The sequence below is a fragment of the Cervus elaphus genome, chromosome 4, assembly GCF_910594005.1.
Source record: "Cervus elaphus chromosome 4, mCerEla1.1, whole genome shotgun sequence".
Taxonomy (NCBI): Eukaryota; Metazoa; Chordata; class Mammalia; order Artiodactyla; family Cervidae; genus Cervus; species Cervus elaphus.
This window is the reverse complement of record NC_057818.1, coordinates 39,465,069-39,484,504: the sequence shown is the minus strand read 5'-3', so window position 1 is coordinate 39,484,504 and position 19,436 is coordinate 39,465,069. Positions and strand designations below refer to the sequence as shown.

The 19,436-nt window shown below is 41.8% G+C and overlaps 1 protein-coding gene across 1 annotated transcript in view; it reads right to left on the bottom strand.

Moving 5' to 3' along the window:
- PMFBP1 (polyamine modulated factor 1 binding protein 1) overlaps positions 1–17,361 on the bottom strand; it is a 56,881-nt gene extending 39,520 nt beyond the window's left edge. The window contains exons 1-3 of the mRNA XM_043900577.1: positions 17,290–17,361; positions 14,564–14,635; positions 8,223–8,384 (exon numbers count right to left, since the gene is read on the bottom strand). Of these exons, the coding sequence (XP_043756512.1) occupies positions 8,223–8,384; positions 14,564–14,635; positions 17,290–17,361 (306 nt within the window). The remainder of the gene's footprint in view (positions 1–8,222; positions 8,385–14,563; positions 14,636–17,289) is intronic.
- Positions 17,362–19,436: the final 2,075 nt, after the last annotated feature.

The following is a 19,436-nucleotide window of genomic DNA, read 5'->3' as shown; positions in this document are numbered from 1 at the left end:
AAGGGCTATAGATAATATTCTGAGCCATACCCTGTGAGCTGTCTTGTAGATACTGAAACCCCCAACAGGTGGAAGAAGTTAACTACCTGATGACCAGACTGTAGCCATGACATAAGCTGCCACAATTCTGAGAACTGGCCTCAGAGAAATGGGAACAAACCAACCCTGGAACTGAAGATCAACTGTACTTAAAACAATCAAGATGACGCTTGATCAGACTACTGCATGACCAATTTCAAGATGATTGTCAGAGCTGATGGTGCTGTTTCTGTATGTAGCACCTTTCCTCCACCTATATATCCCTGAAACTCCCCTTTAAAAGCTCTTGGCCACTGATTGTCAGTGGCAGGAGTCAGCCTTTGGACATGAGTCTGCCCACCCTCCTCCCCAGTTGCTGGCCTCTCACATACAGCAAACTTTCCTTTCACCAACCTTGCCTCTCAAGTATCGGTTTTAGAGTGGTAAGCAGCCAGGTCCCACTTTTGGTAACATGGTGACTTGTGAAGGAGAGGTGGATGAAGAAGATAGCTTGTAGGCATCCCTTAGTTCCTTTCTCTGCTTATTGTCTTCCTATTCATTGTTTAAAACCCTGTCCAAATACTGCTTTCTTTCTTGTTTTCCCTGCAAAGTTGTATTTGCACCAATACCATAGACTTTCTGGGCACGTCCTTAATGTGGCATTTCACATTCTGCCTTGCATTGTAATGATCTCTGTGCATCTTATCTTTTAATTAGACCATTAATTTCTGAAGGTCAGGGGTCATGTCTACTCGTATAGGGCCTAGATTAGAGATTCATACACAGCCAGGTATTGAACGAAAGAAAGACATAAAAATTGGCTCCCAAAATTTGAGCTTGTGGCCTTGGCCCAATTAACAGAGTACTTTCAGACTTTTCTAAAATTAAATTTTTTTTTTACAGTTTTATCAGCATCTTTTCTATATGTCATCAAATTCAAATACTGTAAGTATACAATTCAATGATTTCTAGCAAGTTTATAGGGTTGTACAACCATTATTACAATCCAGTTTTAGAATATTTCCATCACCTCAAAAATTCCCTCATGCCCATTTGTCACTCCCATTCCTACCCCAGCTCCAGGAAACCACTAATCTGCTTTCTGTCTCTATGGATTTGCCCTTTTCAGACATTTCATATAAGTGGAATTGTATAATATGTCATCTTTTGTGTCTGGTTTCTTTCGCTTAGCATAATGTTTTTGAGGTTCAGGTTGTAGCAAGAATCAGTATTCTGTTCATTTTTACTGCTGAACAGTGTTTCTTTCACTTAGCATAATGGTTTGAGGTTCAGGCTGTAGCAAGAATCAGTATTCTGTTCATTTTTACTGCTGAACAGTGTAACTATACCATATTTTGTTTATCTGTTCACCAGTTAATGGATATTTGTATTGTTTCAGGTTTGGGCTATTATGAATAATACTGCTATGAGCATTAATAGCTATCATGTGAATGTCATATTTTCATTTAATTAATTTGTTAAGCAAATATTAGGGTACACCTCCTATATGCCAAGCACTCTACTAGTTAATGGGGATACAGAAGTTTATAAAACAGAATCTCTGCCTTCGTGAGGTCTGCATCTACTGGTGGGGGAGATGTGTGGAGGGAGAGAGAGAGAGAGGGAATGAGAGAGAGAGAGGTAGCAAATTAAAGAAGTAAATTGTGTAGTTTATTAAGAGGAAAAAGTGCTATGGAGGAGAATAAAGCAGAGGAGGGAGATGAGGAATGCCAAGATGGACGCAGTTGTAATTTTGAATTAAGTGTTCTCATGGAGGACCACACCGAGAAGGTGACATCTGAGTTAAGACAGTCAAGGAAGAAGCCTGGTGGGAACGTACAACAGGAACACTCCAGACAGAAGTAATAGCAAGTGCTAAGACCTGGAGGTAGGAGGTGGCTAATGGTGTTTGAGGAGCCACTTTGTTGAGGCTGGAGCACAGAAAGTAAGGGGAGAGTGGTACCCGATGAGGCGAGAAAGGAAAGGGAGGAGAGGTCTTTCAGGACCGTGTAGGCCATCCTTAAATCCTTAACTTTTCCTTTTAGGGAGATGAAGGGCCATTGGAGGGTACTGAGCAGAGGAGTGACGTGATCTCCTGTAGATGTCACAAAAGACACACTGGCCATTATATTGAAAACAAACTGTTGGGAGCCAAAGACAGAAGTGGGGAGACCAGCAAGGAGGCTGCTGCAAGATTCCAGGTGAGAAGGGACAGCAGCATGGACCAAGGTAAAAGCTGGGAGAAGTGGCTGGATTTTAGATGCATGTTTGAAAGTAGACTCTACAGGATTTGCTTCTGCATTAGATGTGGAATGAGGGGCGATAATGGTCATCCAAGGCAGAATGATTCCATGGTTTTGGTCTGAGTAACTGGAGAGATGGAGTTTTATTTATTTTTATTTTATTTTTGGCTGTGTCATATGGCATGTGGGATCTTAGTTCCCCAACCAGGGACTGAACTGGTACACCCTGCATTGGAAACACGGATCTTAACCGCTGAACCACCAGGGAAGTCCTGGAGAGATGGAGATTTAAAGAGATTACTTCAGTAAAAGCTGGCACCCAAAAGGAAAAAAATCTTCTCTAGTGAGAGTGGGTAGGGGCAGCACAGATAAGGTCAGGGAGGCTCAACCCAGTTCAGAACCAGAAAGACAACAGCTGATTGTGTCAGTTCAATCTGAAAGAGAAGACAGAAAATGGACCATAATGGTCAGCAGGCAAAAGAATTCCCAGACAAAGACAAGCTGAACCCTTGACCTGAACATTTGGTGTATGTGGCCAGAGGGAAGTGGATGAGACTTCTTTTCTAGGCCAAACAAAGTTGAATTTTTTATTTACTCTGCTACAATTGCCAACATTTACAATAAATGTTTTAAATTAAGTGTTTTCATTCTTTTCAAGATAAGAATGGTGCTATTCTTACAACTCATCTGTGAATGAGGTTCAGAGGGAAGGGGCTTGGGAGTGATGTGTGTGTGTGTGTGCTCATGCTCACATGAACACAAACATGCATGGGGGAGGTTCTCAAGAGCCCAAGTCCTCAGTCTATATAGGTGAAACTGTGGGGTGGGGAGATACTTGGAGAAAGACATGGTCATGGATAAATACTTAATGTGGGTAGAACTAAAGCAAAGGTGTGAACATCTGGGGTATGGTTATTGCAGAAGGGCTTATTTCAGTAAAGCACCTACTTATAATCTATTTTGCTCCAGTCCTGTTTCTCTTAGCTTTGTTGAAGGTGGCTTGATCTCTAAAAACTAAGAAAGCGGAGTCCTGGTCCTCCTAGAACTTATGTGCAATTGTTGATTTGGACCTGCCACTCTACTGCCAGATGTGTGTGCCCCAGTTGAAAACTGACCAGTCTCCTCATTGTATGTTCTTTCTCTGCCTCCCCTTATTTCCACATCCCCGTTTTCTCTTCATTACCCAAAAGAATAAAAGAAATGCTCTTCTTTTTAAAACAAGCCAAACTCTTTCCTTAGGGCTTCCCCTCCGAGCACATGACCTATACTTTGGTGTGTTCATAATTGTTCTTTGACTTTAAAGCCTCCTGTGGGTAAAGAGAGACTCTTCCTAGTGTAAAGCTTAGCAACCTGGCAGTGACACTGGCAAATTGTTAATAATATCCTTTCATCAGAGGTCGTGTTCAACCTTCTGGGTTTAATTTTGGTTTTAGGTAATATGATAGATGGACCAGATGATGAGAGTTCACTAAAGTTTTTCAGTATAGGGCAAAGGTAGCACCTGACCTAATTTGTCTGGCAATAAAGATCCAAGAACTGCTCATACCTGCAGAGAAACTAGAGTTTTCTTGGATGAAGATTTTAAACATTTGCACACTGTAGATACCTATGGGTTTAAAGGAATCAAATTTCAAAGACTTGGAGAAATGCCTAGACTTATTTGAGACCTATTAAATTTCTACTCATTTATCCTTAGGTATTCAAAAGGTTATTTTTCTTAATTCTAAATGAATAGAAAATGACATGCTATAGATTAAGCCTGAATTTCACTTATATTTGTACCAAGAAACCGTGTCACAAAGGCATCAATGCATTTCCTGCTGCTTCTCTGTCTTCTTTTTTTTTAAAAATTTCTTTATAGTGAAGGCAGATATTTTATTAGATTCTGCTTTGACCTTTAAACCGAAATCTGGAGAAAATGAGCAAGTTGGAAATAATCTTATGGAAGTAAGACTAGTTCTTAAAATGACCATTCAGAGTTGGACATAATACCGGAGGCCATCTGGTCTGCCAATGTTTCTCAGATTGATTTCTGTCCAGGATTCAGCTGTCTTAAAAGATAGAGGACTTGGCCACCTGTAGGAACCTGTTCTCATATTTAGACTATTTTTCAGCCCTCCTTGTGGTCAAAGAGATTATAGCTATTGCTCCCTCCTTGCTTATGTGGCCACTTGATCACAGAAGGAAATTAATTGGCCTGGCATGATTTCACCTTTTGAAAAATCATGTTGGTTTCCACCCAATACTTGGTGGTTTTCAAGTTGATGCTAATTGATTGATGTTAAGTTCTATATTTTCCCCGATATTGAAGTTAAGCTGACAGGTCTATAATTACCGAGATTGTCCTTTTTCCCTTTTTAAAAAGATGAGCACTTCATTTACCCTTTTTCAGTCTTCAGGGACTTTCTTTATTCTCTTGAGTTCTCAAAAATAATCGCTAGCAGCTATGTAATAACACCTGCCAATTCCTTAAGTACTGTTCGAAGTATATCATCAGGCCCTGCTGCTTTGCCTAAAGCCAGCTTTTCAAAATACTTTTTAACCATTTTATTCTCTTTTCTAGTTTCTGTCTCAGGTTGGCACTGCTCTGAAAACTGAGTCCTTGATGATTTATCTTCATTTAAGAGAAAAAGCCCCATCTTTTCCCAGTCATTGTCAGAACTCCTTTCCATGTCTTTGAGGTGGGAAGTGAGATATTTCCCTTGTAAGCCTAATTTAGTCTTATATCACTAGAGAGGTTCATCCCAGGGTTGGGACTAGGGTGAGGTAAGTGATGGGCACATCTTAAGGAGGCATTCAATCTTAAGACTGAACAAGTACAGGGTTGGCACCTAAAGAATGAGTGCCCTTGTACTTCCCCGGTGATCCAGTGGTTAAGAATCCACCTGTCAATGCAGGGTACACAGGTTTGATCCCTGGTCTGGGAGGATTCCATATGCCTCAGGGCAACTGAGCCCCATGTGCTACAACTACTGAGCCCATGAGCCCTAGAGCTGAGACTCTGAAACAACAGAAGACATACAATGAGAAGACTGTGCATCTCAAGAATAGTAGCCCTCACTTGCCGCAACTAGAGGAAGCCCATGGGCAGCAAAGAAGACCCAGTGCAGCCAAAAATAAATAAATAAAAGTTTAAAAAAAATAATGAGAGCCCCCGATATTTTGCACCCTAGGCATCTGACTTGCTTACCTCAGGCCCAGCTCTCTCTGTTCCTAGGACTTGGAGCACAACATATTCTTGATTTACAAGGTCACCTTGCCTGTCCCTTTTTTGCACACACAACATCTGATGTCATATTTTAATTTTTTTTTTTGCATAACTGTGTTCTGAACCTTTTGCTTATTTCTCCAGCTCCTTGTCAGCTATTAGTCAAAATTTCAGACAGCCTTGGGTTCCTCCTTTGTTTCCATATTATGTTTCCTTGTGGAAGGCAGATCTTGCAGGGATTTTCTGAGTGGATGAGTGTAAGTCTACATCTAATTGTGTATTTGTATGCATAGTCTGCAATGTAAATTCAGCGCTACGTACTGGGGGAAAAAAAAAGAGCCTGTTTTAAAGCTTGTTTCAAGCTGTTAGACCTTCTTTGGGGCAATTAGAATAATAAAATGTGACTTACTACTTTTCTCCCTCCAAGTTGCCAGGTACATTTATAAGCCACATGACTTTCCCTGACTGGGGGAATAAACTTGCAACAGTAATGGTGAAAATATCCTAAAACGCTAATATTTAGAAAAAAAATTACGGTAATATCCTTCCTGGGATCCATTTAGGGAAACAATGAATTTTTCTATATTTGTGACTTACTGCAGAGAGGCCAATACTGCGCGCTAAGTTGCTTCAGTCATGTCCAACTCTGTGCAACCCTATGGACTATAGCCCACCAGGCTCCTCTGTCCATGGGATTTTCCAGGCAAGAATACTGGAGTAGGTTGCCATGCCCTTCTCCAAAGGACAGTAGTGCTCAGTAAGAAAAGGTAGAATTGAAAAAAAAAATTGCTTTGCTTTTAACATTTTTAGGGTATCACAGAGGAACACTTTGTGGTTTCTATAGGGAGGTGGTAAGGGTCCTGGGAGAACTCTTAACAGAGTTCTAATTAACTCTAATTCTAACTCTAGGAGAGACCAGATCCTTGACTGCACCTAGGAGGCTAACTTGGAGGTCTGGCAACAGATCTGTGCAACTTGTACCTGCCTGGTTCACCAAAAACTCAAGTCCCTAAGTAGAAATGATGACTTCAAGTTAGGAGTTCTTGGAGACCCAAAGTGTTTAGAAAACTCTGGGAAAACATCTCCCAGCTGGCTCCCCAGCTTGTGGGCATAAATTTAGAGACTGGTTTAAAGAGCGTAGAGCTGGAGTTTCCAAAAAGAGAAAACCTCAGGATGAAGGGAAGTTGCCTCAGCTGATGAGTTGCCTAGGAGGTTAGTTCAAAATCAGAGTCTCAAGAAAGATGATCATGTCAGGAGATCCTCCTACTCACACATGTTCAGGACAAGTGTTACTGAGTATCGTGGCTTGGGTACCTCTGGAAGCAAGTCCTATGACAAGGAACCAGGCATCGAGTAAGTAGCTTGTGTGGAAGGTGATTTTAGGGAACTCAGGTACGGGAGTAGGAAAATGAACAAGGCAGGGAATGAGGCTGTGAAAGGAGGCCAACCGAGTTGCCACTGTGGGCACCTGGTACTGGGCCCTGTTGAGGAACTCCAGGAGAGAGCAAGGAACGTGCCTGGAGTTATTTCCAGTGAGATAGGGTAAGGGAAATGGGTTGCTAATCAGCCCTCTCCCCATCAGTCACTGGTTTAGGGCTGCTTCTAGGGGCATCAATTTTTCTGAACTTCAGCTTGTCCTATGACTGGGCTCCTGTATCCAGAAGTAAAGCTTGTAGGCAGAGAGCTGCAGATGTGGCAATAAAGAGCTCCTGCTGCACTGACAGGAAGTGACACTTCAGAGCAGGTGGAATGGCTGCTATTTTCATGGGTGATGTAGAAGTTTGTCCAAAATCCACCAAGAGACTTCCCTGGCAGTCCAACGGTTAAGACTCTGCACTCCCCAGGCAGGGAGTACAGGTTCAATCTCTGGTTGGGAAACGAAGATTCCACATGCCACAAGACTCGGCCAAAAAATAAATAAAGTAAAATCCATTAAGAGATGCTGTTCTCTCTTTTTTTCCCCCCCAATTATTTTTATTAGTTGGAGGCTAATTACTTTACAATATTGTAGTGGTTTTTGCCATACATTGACATGAATCAGCCATGGATTTACATATGTTCCCCATCCTGAACCCCCCTCCCACCTCCCTCCCCATCCCATCCCTCTGGGTCATCCCAGTGCACCAGCCCCGAGCACTTGTCTCATGCATCCAACCTGGACTGGCGATCTGTTTCACACTTGATAATATACATGTTTCGATGCTGTTCTCTCAGATCATCCCACCCTCGCCTTCTCCCATAGAGTCCAAAAGTCTGTTCTATACATCTGTGTCTCTTTTTCTGTCTTGCATGGAGGGTTATCGTTACCATCTTTCTAAATTCCATATATATGCATTAGTATACTGTATTGGTGTTTATATCTTTCTGGCTTACTTCACTCTGTATAATGGGCTCCAGTTTCATCCACCTCATTAGAACTGATTCTCTTTACATAACTACATAACTATGATCTGGCTTTTTTTTTTTTTAAAGGGCAATGGATCTCAGGTGCTGCTAATTCAGTGTGAAAGACCAGGTAAAGCAAAGCTCAGATGTAAATAACCTTGGAGATAAGATAGCTACACTGAAAAGTCCTCAGGGCAGGGATGGCATTTGTGTGTGTGTGTGTGTATGTGTGTAGTTCTCTCTCACTGTTTGCTCAGTAAGCGCTCTTGAATGACCAGTGGGAGAACTTTCTATTATTTCTCCTACCCAAGGAGGCAGAAGTGGAAACAGAGGGAGCAGAGGTGGGAAGTGGACGGTGAATCCCTTACGTGGCTGCTGTTCATCATGGCCTCTTCCACACAGAGCTGATTCTCCTGCAAGGTCTTCCCCTGTCTCTTGCAGACATTGTGTAGATTCTTGATGTCAGCTTGCAGGCTCAAGAGCTTGCTGTTCAGACTGCTTACGTCTCTGTCTCTCTCCCCCACCTCGGCAGTCAGAAAAACAAAAGCATCAATTATGAACTATCAAGAAAATGCTTACTTTCGTTCACTGGTTGACAGAGACTTTAAATTTGCCGGAAATTTGTCCATCAACCCTTTGCTGTTATTACTCATCTTGTGTAACATTTACACAGTATCCATTTGCGAGGTGTCTGAGTGCTCTGCATTATTCAATTACTTATTTACATTAATTAATCTTCACCCACTGCTGTGGGTGCATCATAGATGCTTCCCTTGCTTTCAAGAGAAAGTCAGTGCCTAGAACAACTCCAGGCACCTGGTGAGCTGTCTATAATATTAATGGCTCTGCCACTGATGAGATGAACTAGTGGGATGTCAAATGGACTTGTCAAGACTCTAGTGAATCAGTGCTGGAGTTGATGCGGCTTCTGAAAAGTCTCTTCACTTTCCCTTCTACTCACTAAACTAAAGACTTCCCTCACCTACAAACCTGTGTTTCCCTGGTGACTCAGATAGTAAAGACTCTGCCTGTAATGCAGGAGACCGGGGTTCAATCCCTGGGTCAGGAAGATCTCCTGGAGAAGGAAATGGCAACCCACTCCAGTGTTCTTGCCTGGAGAATTCCAGGGACGGCGGAGCCTGGTGGGCTGCTGTCTATGGGGTTGCACAGAGTCGGACACGACTGAAGCGACTTAGCAGCAGCAGCAGCACCTACAAATCTGGGTTTCCCTGGTGGCTCAGATAGTAAAGAATCTGCCTGCAATGCAGGAGACCGGGGTTTGATCCCTGGGTCAGGAAGATCTCCTGGAGAAGGAAATGGCAACCCACTCCAGTATTCTTGCCTGGACAATTCCATGGACAAAGGAGCCTGGCAGGCTACAGTCATGGAGTTGCAAAGAGTTGGACACGACTGAGCGACTCACACTTTACACTTTTTATGTGTGTAAAGCTTGTGATTTTCTTTGGAGACATACACCAATGGGAGTGAAAGTAAAATCCCTGGACTGATTGCATAAGATCCCTGTCTTTGATTATAAGTGAAGAAGATTTGTTAATTACTGCTAGGTCAGATGGAAATTAGTGATCAAGATCAAAATAGAGAATGTGGGGCATAGTAGCTTGGGTGGGGTTGGGGCGTACAGCCGTGGGAAGGGGGTGGGGACTCTGTCATATAGGATGCCGCCTTCCATTGCCAGTGTTGTGGGTGACAACGGTGTGAGAAGAAATTAGCAAGCAGCCCTCTGTGAACCTGTCCAGTGCTTCAGTCCTACCACTGTGGAAACTTTTTGTGATACCCTTGAGGACAGGCACGACCACCTCCGAGTTTTAGACGTTGGAACTGAGGCTGGTGCTTTTATAGTGGGTGCCTGCTTGTGTAAATTGCCTGGAGCAAGCTCTTAGGTGAGGATTCATGGCATCTGTTAAAGAAAACAGTCCCAATAGAAATCAGCAAGTAGGTGGGGGAAGCAGGACAGGGAAGAAGAAACTAAGGAAGGGCACAGTTTCAGACAAAGTTTTGTGGGGATGGCTTCAGCCTAATTCCACAGGGAACTCCAGGGTCCAAGTTACACCTTAGAGTCTGTCCTGATTAGATGCAATGAAAGCTGGGCCGTCAGCCTCAGCATCGGCCAGTCAATGGTTAAGGGGTGCCTCATGGGGTGTAAGCTCCCAAGGACTTCCAGCTTTCTGCTCTTGTGAGTAAAGTGACCCCAAATGCCCAAGGGCAATTCTTCTAAGAGAGTTGTAGGTGCAAAAGCACACAGAAGGCATGAATGCCCAGAAATGGCAAAGTGGTCCAAGTGATAGTGTCCAATGTCCCATAGGTGGTTAGCAGAGGAAAGTTCAGCTCTCCTGACCCTGTAGCCAGGGCTCCACCACCACGTCCCACTGATTGTGCTGACTTCTTAAATGTATGAGCTTTATAAGGCATATTCCCAGGGGGAGCTGGAGACCTGATATAGACATCATAAATCAAGCCTTGCTGGACAGGTCAGTTTAAGAGACCTCTGTACAAGGCTGGGGGTGGGGTGGGAGGGGGCAGAAATAACCACAAGAATCGGACACCTCAATGTCAGAGTATTCGGAATTCAGAAGGTTTCCCAGAAGTGCTGCTGTCTCAGCTGATTTATTCCATCATTTCCATTTAGTACCTGGACATTTTTTTTTTTTTTTTACCACTTTACAGTTTAATTAGGTTAACGGCGTGGCTCTGTCATTAAAAGGATTTCATTATCTCAAAACTCTCCTTCTTCCTCTCCAGCTCCTGTCCCTTGTTCCCCACTTTCAGAAAAATAACAGTGGATGTCAACTGCCCCAAGCATGTAATTACCATTAAGACAATTACCAGGGACTCTGTTAAGAGAATATGTGTAGAGCAGCTTAAAAAAAAAAATGGTGTACAGACACTGTTCTCTAACTAGAAAACAAAATCCTTGATCTGACAAGGAGCAGCAGTTTGATTCTAGGGCTTTTAAAAGCCCTTTTCTCATGACTGCCTTACTGGGAATAGAGTGTGGAGACTCACTGGGGAGTTAGGGGAGAGCCTAGGGGTTTCCTATTGCTACAGGACTCTCTCTTTGGCATCTATGAGCAGATTAGGTGACAATACAATACATGCTCTGTGAAAGTGCCACGTGCCCTATACTCTCGCCTGGATGCTGAATATATGCATCCTAAGGTGAGGACCGTGTCACCAGATTGTTGTGTATGAAGCCGGGCACACCGAGGACTCACTAACAAAGTACCAGTGATATACTACTTGAGCTTCTCCATGTTAAAAGCTCAATACCCTCTCAGGCCAATTAAAAAAACCCCTCTCCTTCTAGTTTTAGATGTCCTCTGAGAGGAAGGCCGGCTAGCCCAATTCTGTTGCATCACCAGGGCTTCAGAATTGGATCTTTAATGTACACGATCTCATCTAATTTGGACATTAGCACTGACTCAGAGTCTCTGAGGCAATTTCTTTGTTCATAAAACAAGAAGTTTGGAATAAATAGTCCTTTCTTTGAGGATGCCCTAGACCAGTTGAATAACAAAGGTATTTTGCTAAACGTCAAATGAAATTTGCTTTGGAAATCAGGACCTAACCATTCACTCCTAAAGGCCAAATTATACAAGGGTTTTGATTCACCAGAATAAGAGTGGAAATGCTGGGAGAGCACTAAGGTGATTTCCATGAACCATGTATTATTTTTTACTGTAGGTGGTTGTAAGAAGGGGCTGTGCTTACCTCAGAACTCCATAAAGGCCAGTGTTTCTGAGGTTCCAGTAAACTTAATTTCTTGCTAATATCATAAACAGAGGTCACTGTACACTTTCTAATCCTATGTGCTTTATGAATGCTAAATTCCAGGCAGATGCCTTTTGAGTATCAATATGCAGTAAAAATTGATTTAATCTGACATTTCATCAATTAGAGCTCTGTAACCAGTACTGGGGCACCAGATGAACTGAGAGTCCAATGTTGACCCTCAGGTGTCATCTGATCCTGCTCTAGATATGAAGTCACGAACAATCTGAAATCACAAGCCTCCACTGCTAGGTGGGTTTCACATTCATAAACCATGTACTTAGATACAGGCAAACCTCAAAGATATTGTGGGCATGGTTCCAGACCACAGAGATAAAGCAAATATCACAGTAAATCAAGTCACACAAATTTTTTGGTTTCTCAGTGCATATAGAAGTTATGTTTACAATATTCTGTAGTCTATTAAGTTTGCAAAAACATTGTATTTTAAAAAGTATATACCTTAATTTAAAAATAATGTATTGCTAAAAAATGCTAACCATCATCTGAACCTTTAGCGAATTGCAATCTTTTAGCAAAAGTAACAAAGGTCACTCAGCACAGATCGCCATAACAAATACAACAATGAGCAGTTTGAACTATTGCCCAAAATGCCAAAATGGGACACAGGGACACAAAGTGAGCAAATGCTATTGAAAAAAGTGGCGTTGATAGACTTGCTTGACATAGGGTTGCCACAAATCTTCAATTTGTAAAAAATATAATATCTACAGAGTGCAATCAAGTGAAGCTCAATAAAATGAAGTCTGCCTGTACCCAGTTTTGCTTATAATGGGTTGGAACCTGGCCACTTTGTTTGAAGGCCTGTGATAGCAGCAGCAGCTACCAACCACAGGCAAAGTGGTGAGTGCTGATGCTACAGTTGCTACTATACTCAAGATAGTTATTAGAAAACAGGTTACTTACTGAAGCAAATTTTCTGTATTGATTAAGTGAGTCTTTTTTCAAAGAGCATGCCTTCTTGAACACATATTTCAAAAGATGGGAAGAAATTTTGCTCTAGGCTTCAAAAGTATTGACAGGACTTTCCTGGTGGTCCAGTGGTTAAGAATCTGCCTGCCAATGCAGGGGACACAAGTTTGACCCCTGATCCGGGAAGATTCCATATGCCCTGGGGCAACTTAAGCCCGTGCACCTCAACTACTGAGCCCATGTGTCGCAACTACGGAGCCCACATGCAGCAACTACTGAAGCCTGAGTGCCCTAGCGCTCATGCTCCGAAATAAGAGAAGCCACCACAATGAAAAACTTGTGCACTACTGAGCAGCCCCCCACTCCACTTGCTGCAACTAGAGAAAAGCCTGTGCAACAGCAAAGACTAGGCACAACCAAAAAAAAAAAAAAGAAATAAATAAAAGGTTTTTTAAAAGGTATTGACAGATAGTCTTATGCTTCTTCTCCGGGGGAGCTGATGTTAAACTGAAGCTTGTGATTCAGTAGCACACTCAGGCCCCAGGAGCATCACAAAGATTCAAGATGGCAGCATTTCCCAGGATTTGGAACTTGAACAATAAAGCTTCGGTGGCAGTTTCCAGAGGAAATCTGGAGTCCACCAACAATATCATAAAGTTATTATCTGGGAAATCAGTTTTGTTATAAAGAAAGGTCTTCAATAAACAATGGAAAACCACCTTTAGCCCTCACTACCGTTCAAAACATATCAGTTTATAGTCAGAGTTATGTTTTTAAAAGCATGAAATCTTAAAAGTTAACATTTTTACAGGAATTTTTATAGATTACTTCTACAGTAAAAGAGTTTAAAGTTATCTACAGTAATTCCAAACATTGCTATTGATATTACTAACTTGATTCCTGAGTTTACTTTTTCATCTATAAAAACATTACAGTTTTTATTTACTTATGATGGGAATTAATGGGCACTTACCCAAGGTTTAGCCTGTGAGTAAAAATTTTGGAGCCAATTATGTTCATATAGTGAAGACTGAGTATATTTTATTGTGTCTTAAATTCTTTAAAAACTGGCACTCTGTATAAGTATATGGCTTAGGATATACATGACCTGTCAGAGATCCACCACCTATGGAATATAGGCCAGTTCTCATTGGCACATAATTTCCTCCAACATATCCTTGGAGAAGTTATTTCCCTAGAGAGTAAGCTCCACAAGAATAGGGATCTTTGTCTATTTTGTTCACTGCTTCATCCCCAGGCCCTAGAGCAATGCCTGGCACAGTGAAGTGCCCCAAAGATATCAGGTGAATGAAGAAATGCCCTTCTGGAGAAGCTACATTAGACCCTTTTTTCTTCCTGCAGAACTTTCAGTGAATCCTGAAGGGCTCCCACTAGTAATCTAGCAGGAAAGGAGTTGAAACACCTCTTTTGGAAACTGCTTACCTCTCGGTAGGAGGTCTGTTAGAAAGCATATGTCATGTGGGACAGCCTTACACTAACAAAAACATCCCCCCTTAAGTCCTTTCTGGAACAAGTCAGGGAAAACATAAACACAGTTTGACTGAAATATTAAACTCAGCAGAACACTCTGTTTCCATATCAGTCCAGATAAAGAGAAAATGTTGGCAATAATATTTAATAAGTGCTTAAGTCCTAAGCACTGGTTTTTTACATGTGGTATCTTACTTAATCCTCACAGTGAGTCTTAGAAATAAGTGCTCATTATTCATATCTTCTAGGTAAGGCAAAGGAAGCTCAGAGAGGTTAAGTAAAATGCCAAATATCACACTGCTATTAGATATGGACCCGGACCCACCTAGCTCAAGTCTGGGCTCTTATATGTTATGTATGCTCTGCTGCCCACCTCTGTCTGAGATTTGAGGATGCTTATTATAGGAATTTTGAATCATGAAATTTGAAAAGATGTCCCTTGTAACAAAGGTTCAAGCAACTCTATTCCTTTATACAGAGGAGTAAGAAGACTTACCTCATCTTTCATTTCCTTGGCACCTCTCAATTCTCCTTTAAGATTTAGCATTTTCTGAGCTTTGTTATAAACCTGAAAAAGTCCAAGAATTTAAGATGGAAAAAGCATAAATTAGTCTGGCCCTTTAAAGATTTTCCCACCTGGATATGTGCTCTCAGCAGGGAGTCTGGAAAAATTTCTGAACTGTTGGCAATACTTACTTGCCTACCCATCTGTTTATGTTTTCAAAAGTGTGTTAAAGTCTTTGCTAGGAAAACAGGACCGTGGTTTTACATCTTTTCCAAAAAATCACCAGTTGGTAGGTAGGCTAGTTTCTGAACTCATCCTTCTTGGAAAGTAAAAGGTCTGAAATGATTTTACTTTCTAGGTTTCTAAATAGTCTATGGCTCAAATATAGTTAACATTAGGTACTAATTATGAACCAGATGGGATGTGCACATCAACTTCATTCTCATAATAACCCTGGGAAGTAGATACTATTTCTGTCTCTACAGAGAAGGAAATTGAAGCCCAGAGAGGCTAAGTGACTTACCCAAGGTCAGACAGGCTCTCTTACTACTCCATGGGGATCTTCCTTTCCATTAATTTCTACTTATTAATTTGGAAATATCTGATGATGTGATTTTTTTTTGCTGCGTCAAGTTACTGTTATATTGGCGGTTGTAAAGTTAGGAAACTTGGAAAGTGCTGAGAACTATCCAAATAAAAAGCCTCAAGGAAAACCACAGATATTTGCACATATGTGTGTGTAAGCATAGGATGATGCATGTGAGGTCATAATGCACTGCACTTATTAAAATAATCTAATTCATTATGTTTTAAACTCCAGGACTAGAGGAAGTTTCCATCAGGCACTTACCTGCAGAATAGTTCCAAGAATGAGAAGCTATCAAAATACTCATTCTTTGTAATGAACCACATACCCCACCCCTAATAAAAGCCAAGAGGAAGAAAGAATGCTGGTGAGAATTTGGAATGTTTTATGGGGTTGTATTCTGATGTGCTGCATTGTTTACCCTCTTACGGCTTCATGCAGAGAGATGTATCGTGGGAATGGTGATGTCAATCTGGTTTAGCCAGTAGGGAGGGGCTAGGTGATGCTGCAGTAACAAATAATCCACAAATCTCAGTGATTTAAAACCATGAAGGTTTATTTTTCACTTGTGCTACATGTCCTTTATGAGTCAGCTGGGGCTCTGCTCTTTATTGTCCTCAGCTAGTAGAACCTCTATCATCTAGTATGCTGCCTGTTGCCATGGCAGCAGAAAGGGAATTAGGTGAATCACACACAGGTTCTTAAAGTGGAAGTGACACACTTCACTTCTGCTCACATTTCATTGGCCAAAACAAGTCCTATGGCTATGCCCACTTTCTTCCTTTACCCCCAAGAGGAAATATTGGTGAATGTTACAAATCACTTCAATGCAAGATATCTTAGTTGATTGGGCTGCTGTAACAAAATATCACAGACTGCATATCTTACAAAGAACAGAAAAACTTTTTTTCTTACAGTTCTGGAGGTTGAGAAGTTCATGATCAAGGTGCTAGGAGATTAGGTGAGGACCCACTTCAGAGAAGGCTGTTTCTTTTTTTTGCTGTAAATTCGCATGGCAGAAGGGACAAGGGAGACTCCTGGGGTCTCTTTTATAAGGGCACTAATCCCATTCATGACAGCTCCATTTTCATGATGTAATCACCTCCCAAAGGCTCCCACCTCCTAATACTATCACCTTGATGGTTAGGATTTCAACACATGAGTTTTGAAGGGATACAAACATTTACTCTACAGTGTTAGACAGCCAAGAAGATTAAAAATAGCATGGCCTAAAAGAACACTGAACAGGTCTGTATGCCAGGAAGCTGCTAAACCTGCTTCAGCACCTAAGTCAAGGAACAGCCTATGGAAAAGCACTCATCTCTCCAAGCCTTCATTCTCTCTCTGTAAACTGAGGAGTTGTACTGAACGATGGCTTTCTTTCCTAGCTCTAAAGTTTACTATTTTGGTTCTACCTTGATGGACATTCTTCTTTAATAGGAATCGTGAACTCAGTCCAAGCATCACACAAAGGTTGTAGTGGAGTAAACGTATCCTTGAGAATAATATTCCTCTAGAAGCTGACGACTGAGCAACTAACAACAGAAGCTAACTTACTGGATTGTCAGGAGATGATTCTTAAATAAAATGAAATCTTGTCCCAGAGACGGAAAAATGATTGTCTAATTCATGATTGTTTCATCTACTATGGAGTTACACAGCTACCATTGCAAGGGCCAAGAGCATTTGGAAGGAAAAGTGGCAGGCATAGGCTCTCATATTTGCATGGAAATATATTTACTAAGTAAAATAAATTAGAGGAAAAATAGAGAGCTGAACTGTGTTCCATGAAGGAAACATGGGAATCCTGTGAGTCATTAACAATAGAAGTGGGCAATTTGGAAGTGTTTATGATGAAAAAAAAAAAAGGGAAGGGTTTTGGAAGCATTTGACAGTAATGTGTGCCAGATGGGTAAGGAAGAGTGCTTTGGAGGAGCCTCAGCTGCTTCATAAAATGATCACAGGAACCTTCACAATGCTTTCTGAGGAGTATGTGTCCAGTGTGGCTGGACAAATATTTTGTAGAGGAGAGAATTCATCACAGAGGGAGGGGCTCCCCACCTGACCCATGGATACTGATCTCTGGGCACAGGACTTGAATGTCCCCTCTCTTCAAACTCTGATTCTACACCTTCTGTGCTATTGTCTCCTGCATCACTGCTGAGACCTTCACATCCTTGCGCCTCATCTCCTCCACTGGCATTTCCAATTCTGTTGTGTCTCCCCAGGGAACTACTCTTTTTGTATTCAAAAGTTCTGCCATCTGCTTTTCTAGCAGGCTTTTTCTTGGTGACAATTGTGACCACAAAAAACAGAAAACAAAAACTTGGTCAGGGGATCTAGTGATGTTTTGTGCCTCTGAAGTTGGCCTCAGCCCCCACACAGAGCACTTTACAGATTCTCAAGAAACACTTAATACTACATCTAGTCATCACATTAGTGACTAGGGTAGCAGTATGAACTCAAGTGTGCAAAGAAAAAGTAACTATTTTTGTATTACTCAATCTCTTTGTTAAATTCCATTTATACCAAATGGCAGAAAATGGAATCTTAGTTATTTATGAGGAATATCCATCATTTTTCAGTTAAAAAATGAAGCAGTTCATGATTCCTTCCACCTATTCAGGTCTCTCTAGAGTGTGCCTCAGTTCTGGTGTCCTGGGTTGCTCTGGTCTCTGGTCAAGGGTGTCTCTTGCAGTTGGAGTGTGCCGAGATGTCTGTGTGCTGGTCATCAGGCTGCAGAGACTGCATCTTCTTCTTACTGTAGCTCTTCTGGGCCTTTTTAATCCTCTGAGGAAGCTGCTAATGCAGAAAGACACACACACACACACACACACACGTGAGATTGGTCTCAGGCTCTCTTCCCTTGGACCTGTTCTACCATCATTATACCACCATCATTTCCACCATTCTCTAGAAAGGTCAGTTGAGAGGAAAGGGATAGGATTTTAAGATCTTGTTCACTCACTTCCCTGTCCCCCATTCCTGGTATGCGTCAATATTTCTGCCCCTGGACTGCTAAATCTATCTGGGGTTCTATTGTTTTCCCCATTTTTGACAATGATAGTGATCTTACCAGGGTCAAATTCTCTAACTTATGTTCATATTCTCCTCTCTTTCCTCTTTATTAACTCAGAGAGTCTTTGTTTACTTGTGGGGAGAGGAAGGAAAAAGGTATAAGTGAATGAATTCAATGAAACACAGGTCGAGTGGGGGCAGGATGGGAAACACGTTAGTACTTCTTACACCATCTATCAGTATCTTCGTGAGGTTACACACATGCCATCAACACAGATTACTGATGCTGACTCCCCATGAAACCGGTCACAGCTTGGGCTTATGGATGAACTACTGGCCTTAAAGCAACACTGTCTGTTACTTTTCCTTCATGACCTAGATGGAAGAATATCAAGAATCTATTTTTCTCATCTAAAACACATTTCTCGGTTTTCACAGAAAGAGATATTATTTAGTTTAAAGTTAAAGCTATCCTTGGGGGTTAATCAAAACTTAACAGGTTTACCTACACTTAGCCATGAGTCTTTCCACCTCCTAACAATAAAAACTAGTGGTAAAGAACCCATCTACCAATGCAGGAGACGTAAGAGACATGGGTTTGATCCCTGGGTCGGGGAAATCCCTTGGAGAAGGGAATGGCTACACACTTCAGTATTCTTGCCAGGAGAATCCCATGGATAGAGGAACCTGGTGGGCTATGGTCCATAGGGTCATAAAGAGCCAGACATGACTGAAGTGACTTAGCATGCAGACACACACCAATATAAAAGGGTGATGACTCCTAGGGGTCTTAATTATTGAAATAATGAAAGGATGTTCAATGTTTCTTCCAGTTTACAAATATGTGAACACCATGAATTGATAGGATACTCCTTGTACAATAAATTGCTTCTGCCAACAGCTCATGGACATAGCCATACTGTGTGGAGGCCTGGCAGGAACGATCTGCTTCTTTGGATTCAAATCCAGTTCAAAAAGAAAATAATCCCTGGTCATGTAGTGCATATCTGAGAAACAGAGGTGGGAGAAGGGGATGGTTTTGCCTGGGTTGGGGGTTCTGTGCCATGACTTAGTGATAGGAACCTGACATCAAGGTTACTGATTAGTCCAACCTGATGACTGAAGCTATTCTGGAGAGGAAGAAGGGCCAGTTGGGTCTTCCTAAAGGAGACTTTGGAATGGCTGAAGAAACAAGGGTCTTGAAGGAACAAGAGAAGGGGTCCCAGGATTTATCAGACTCGTTGCTACAGGTGAAAATCT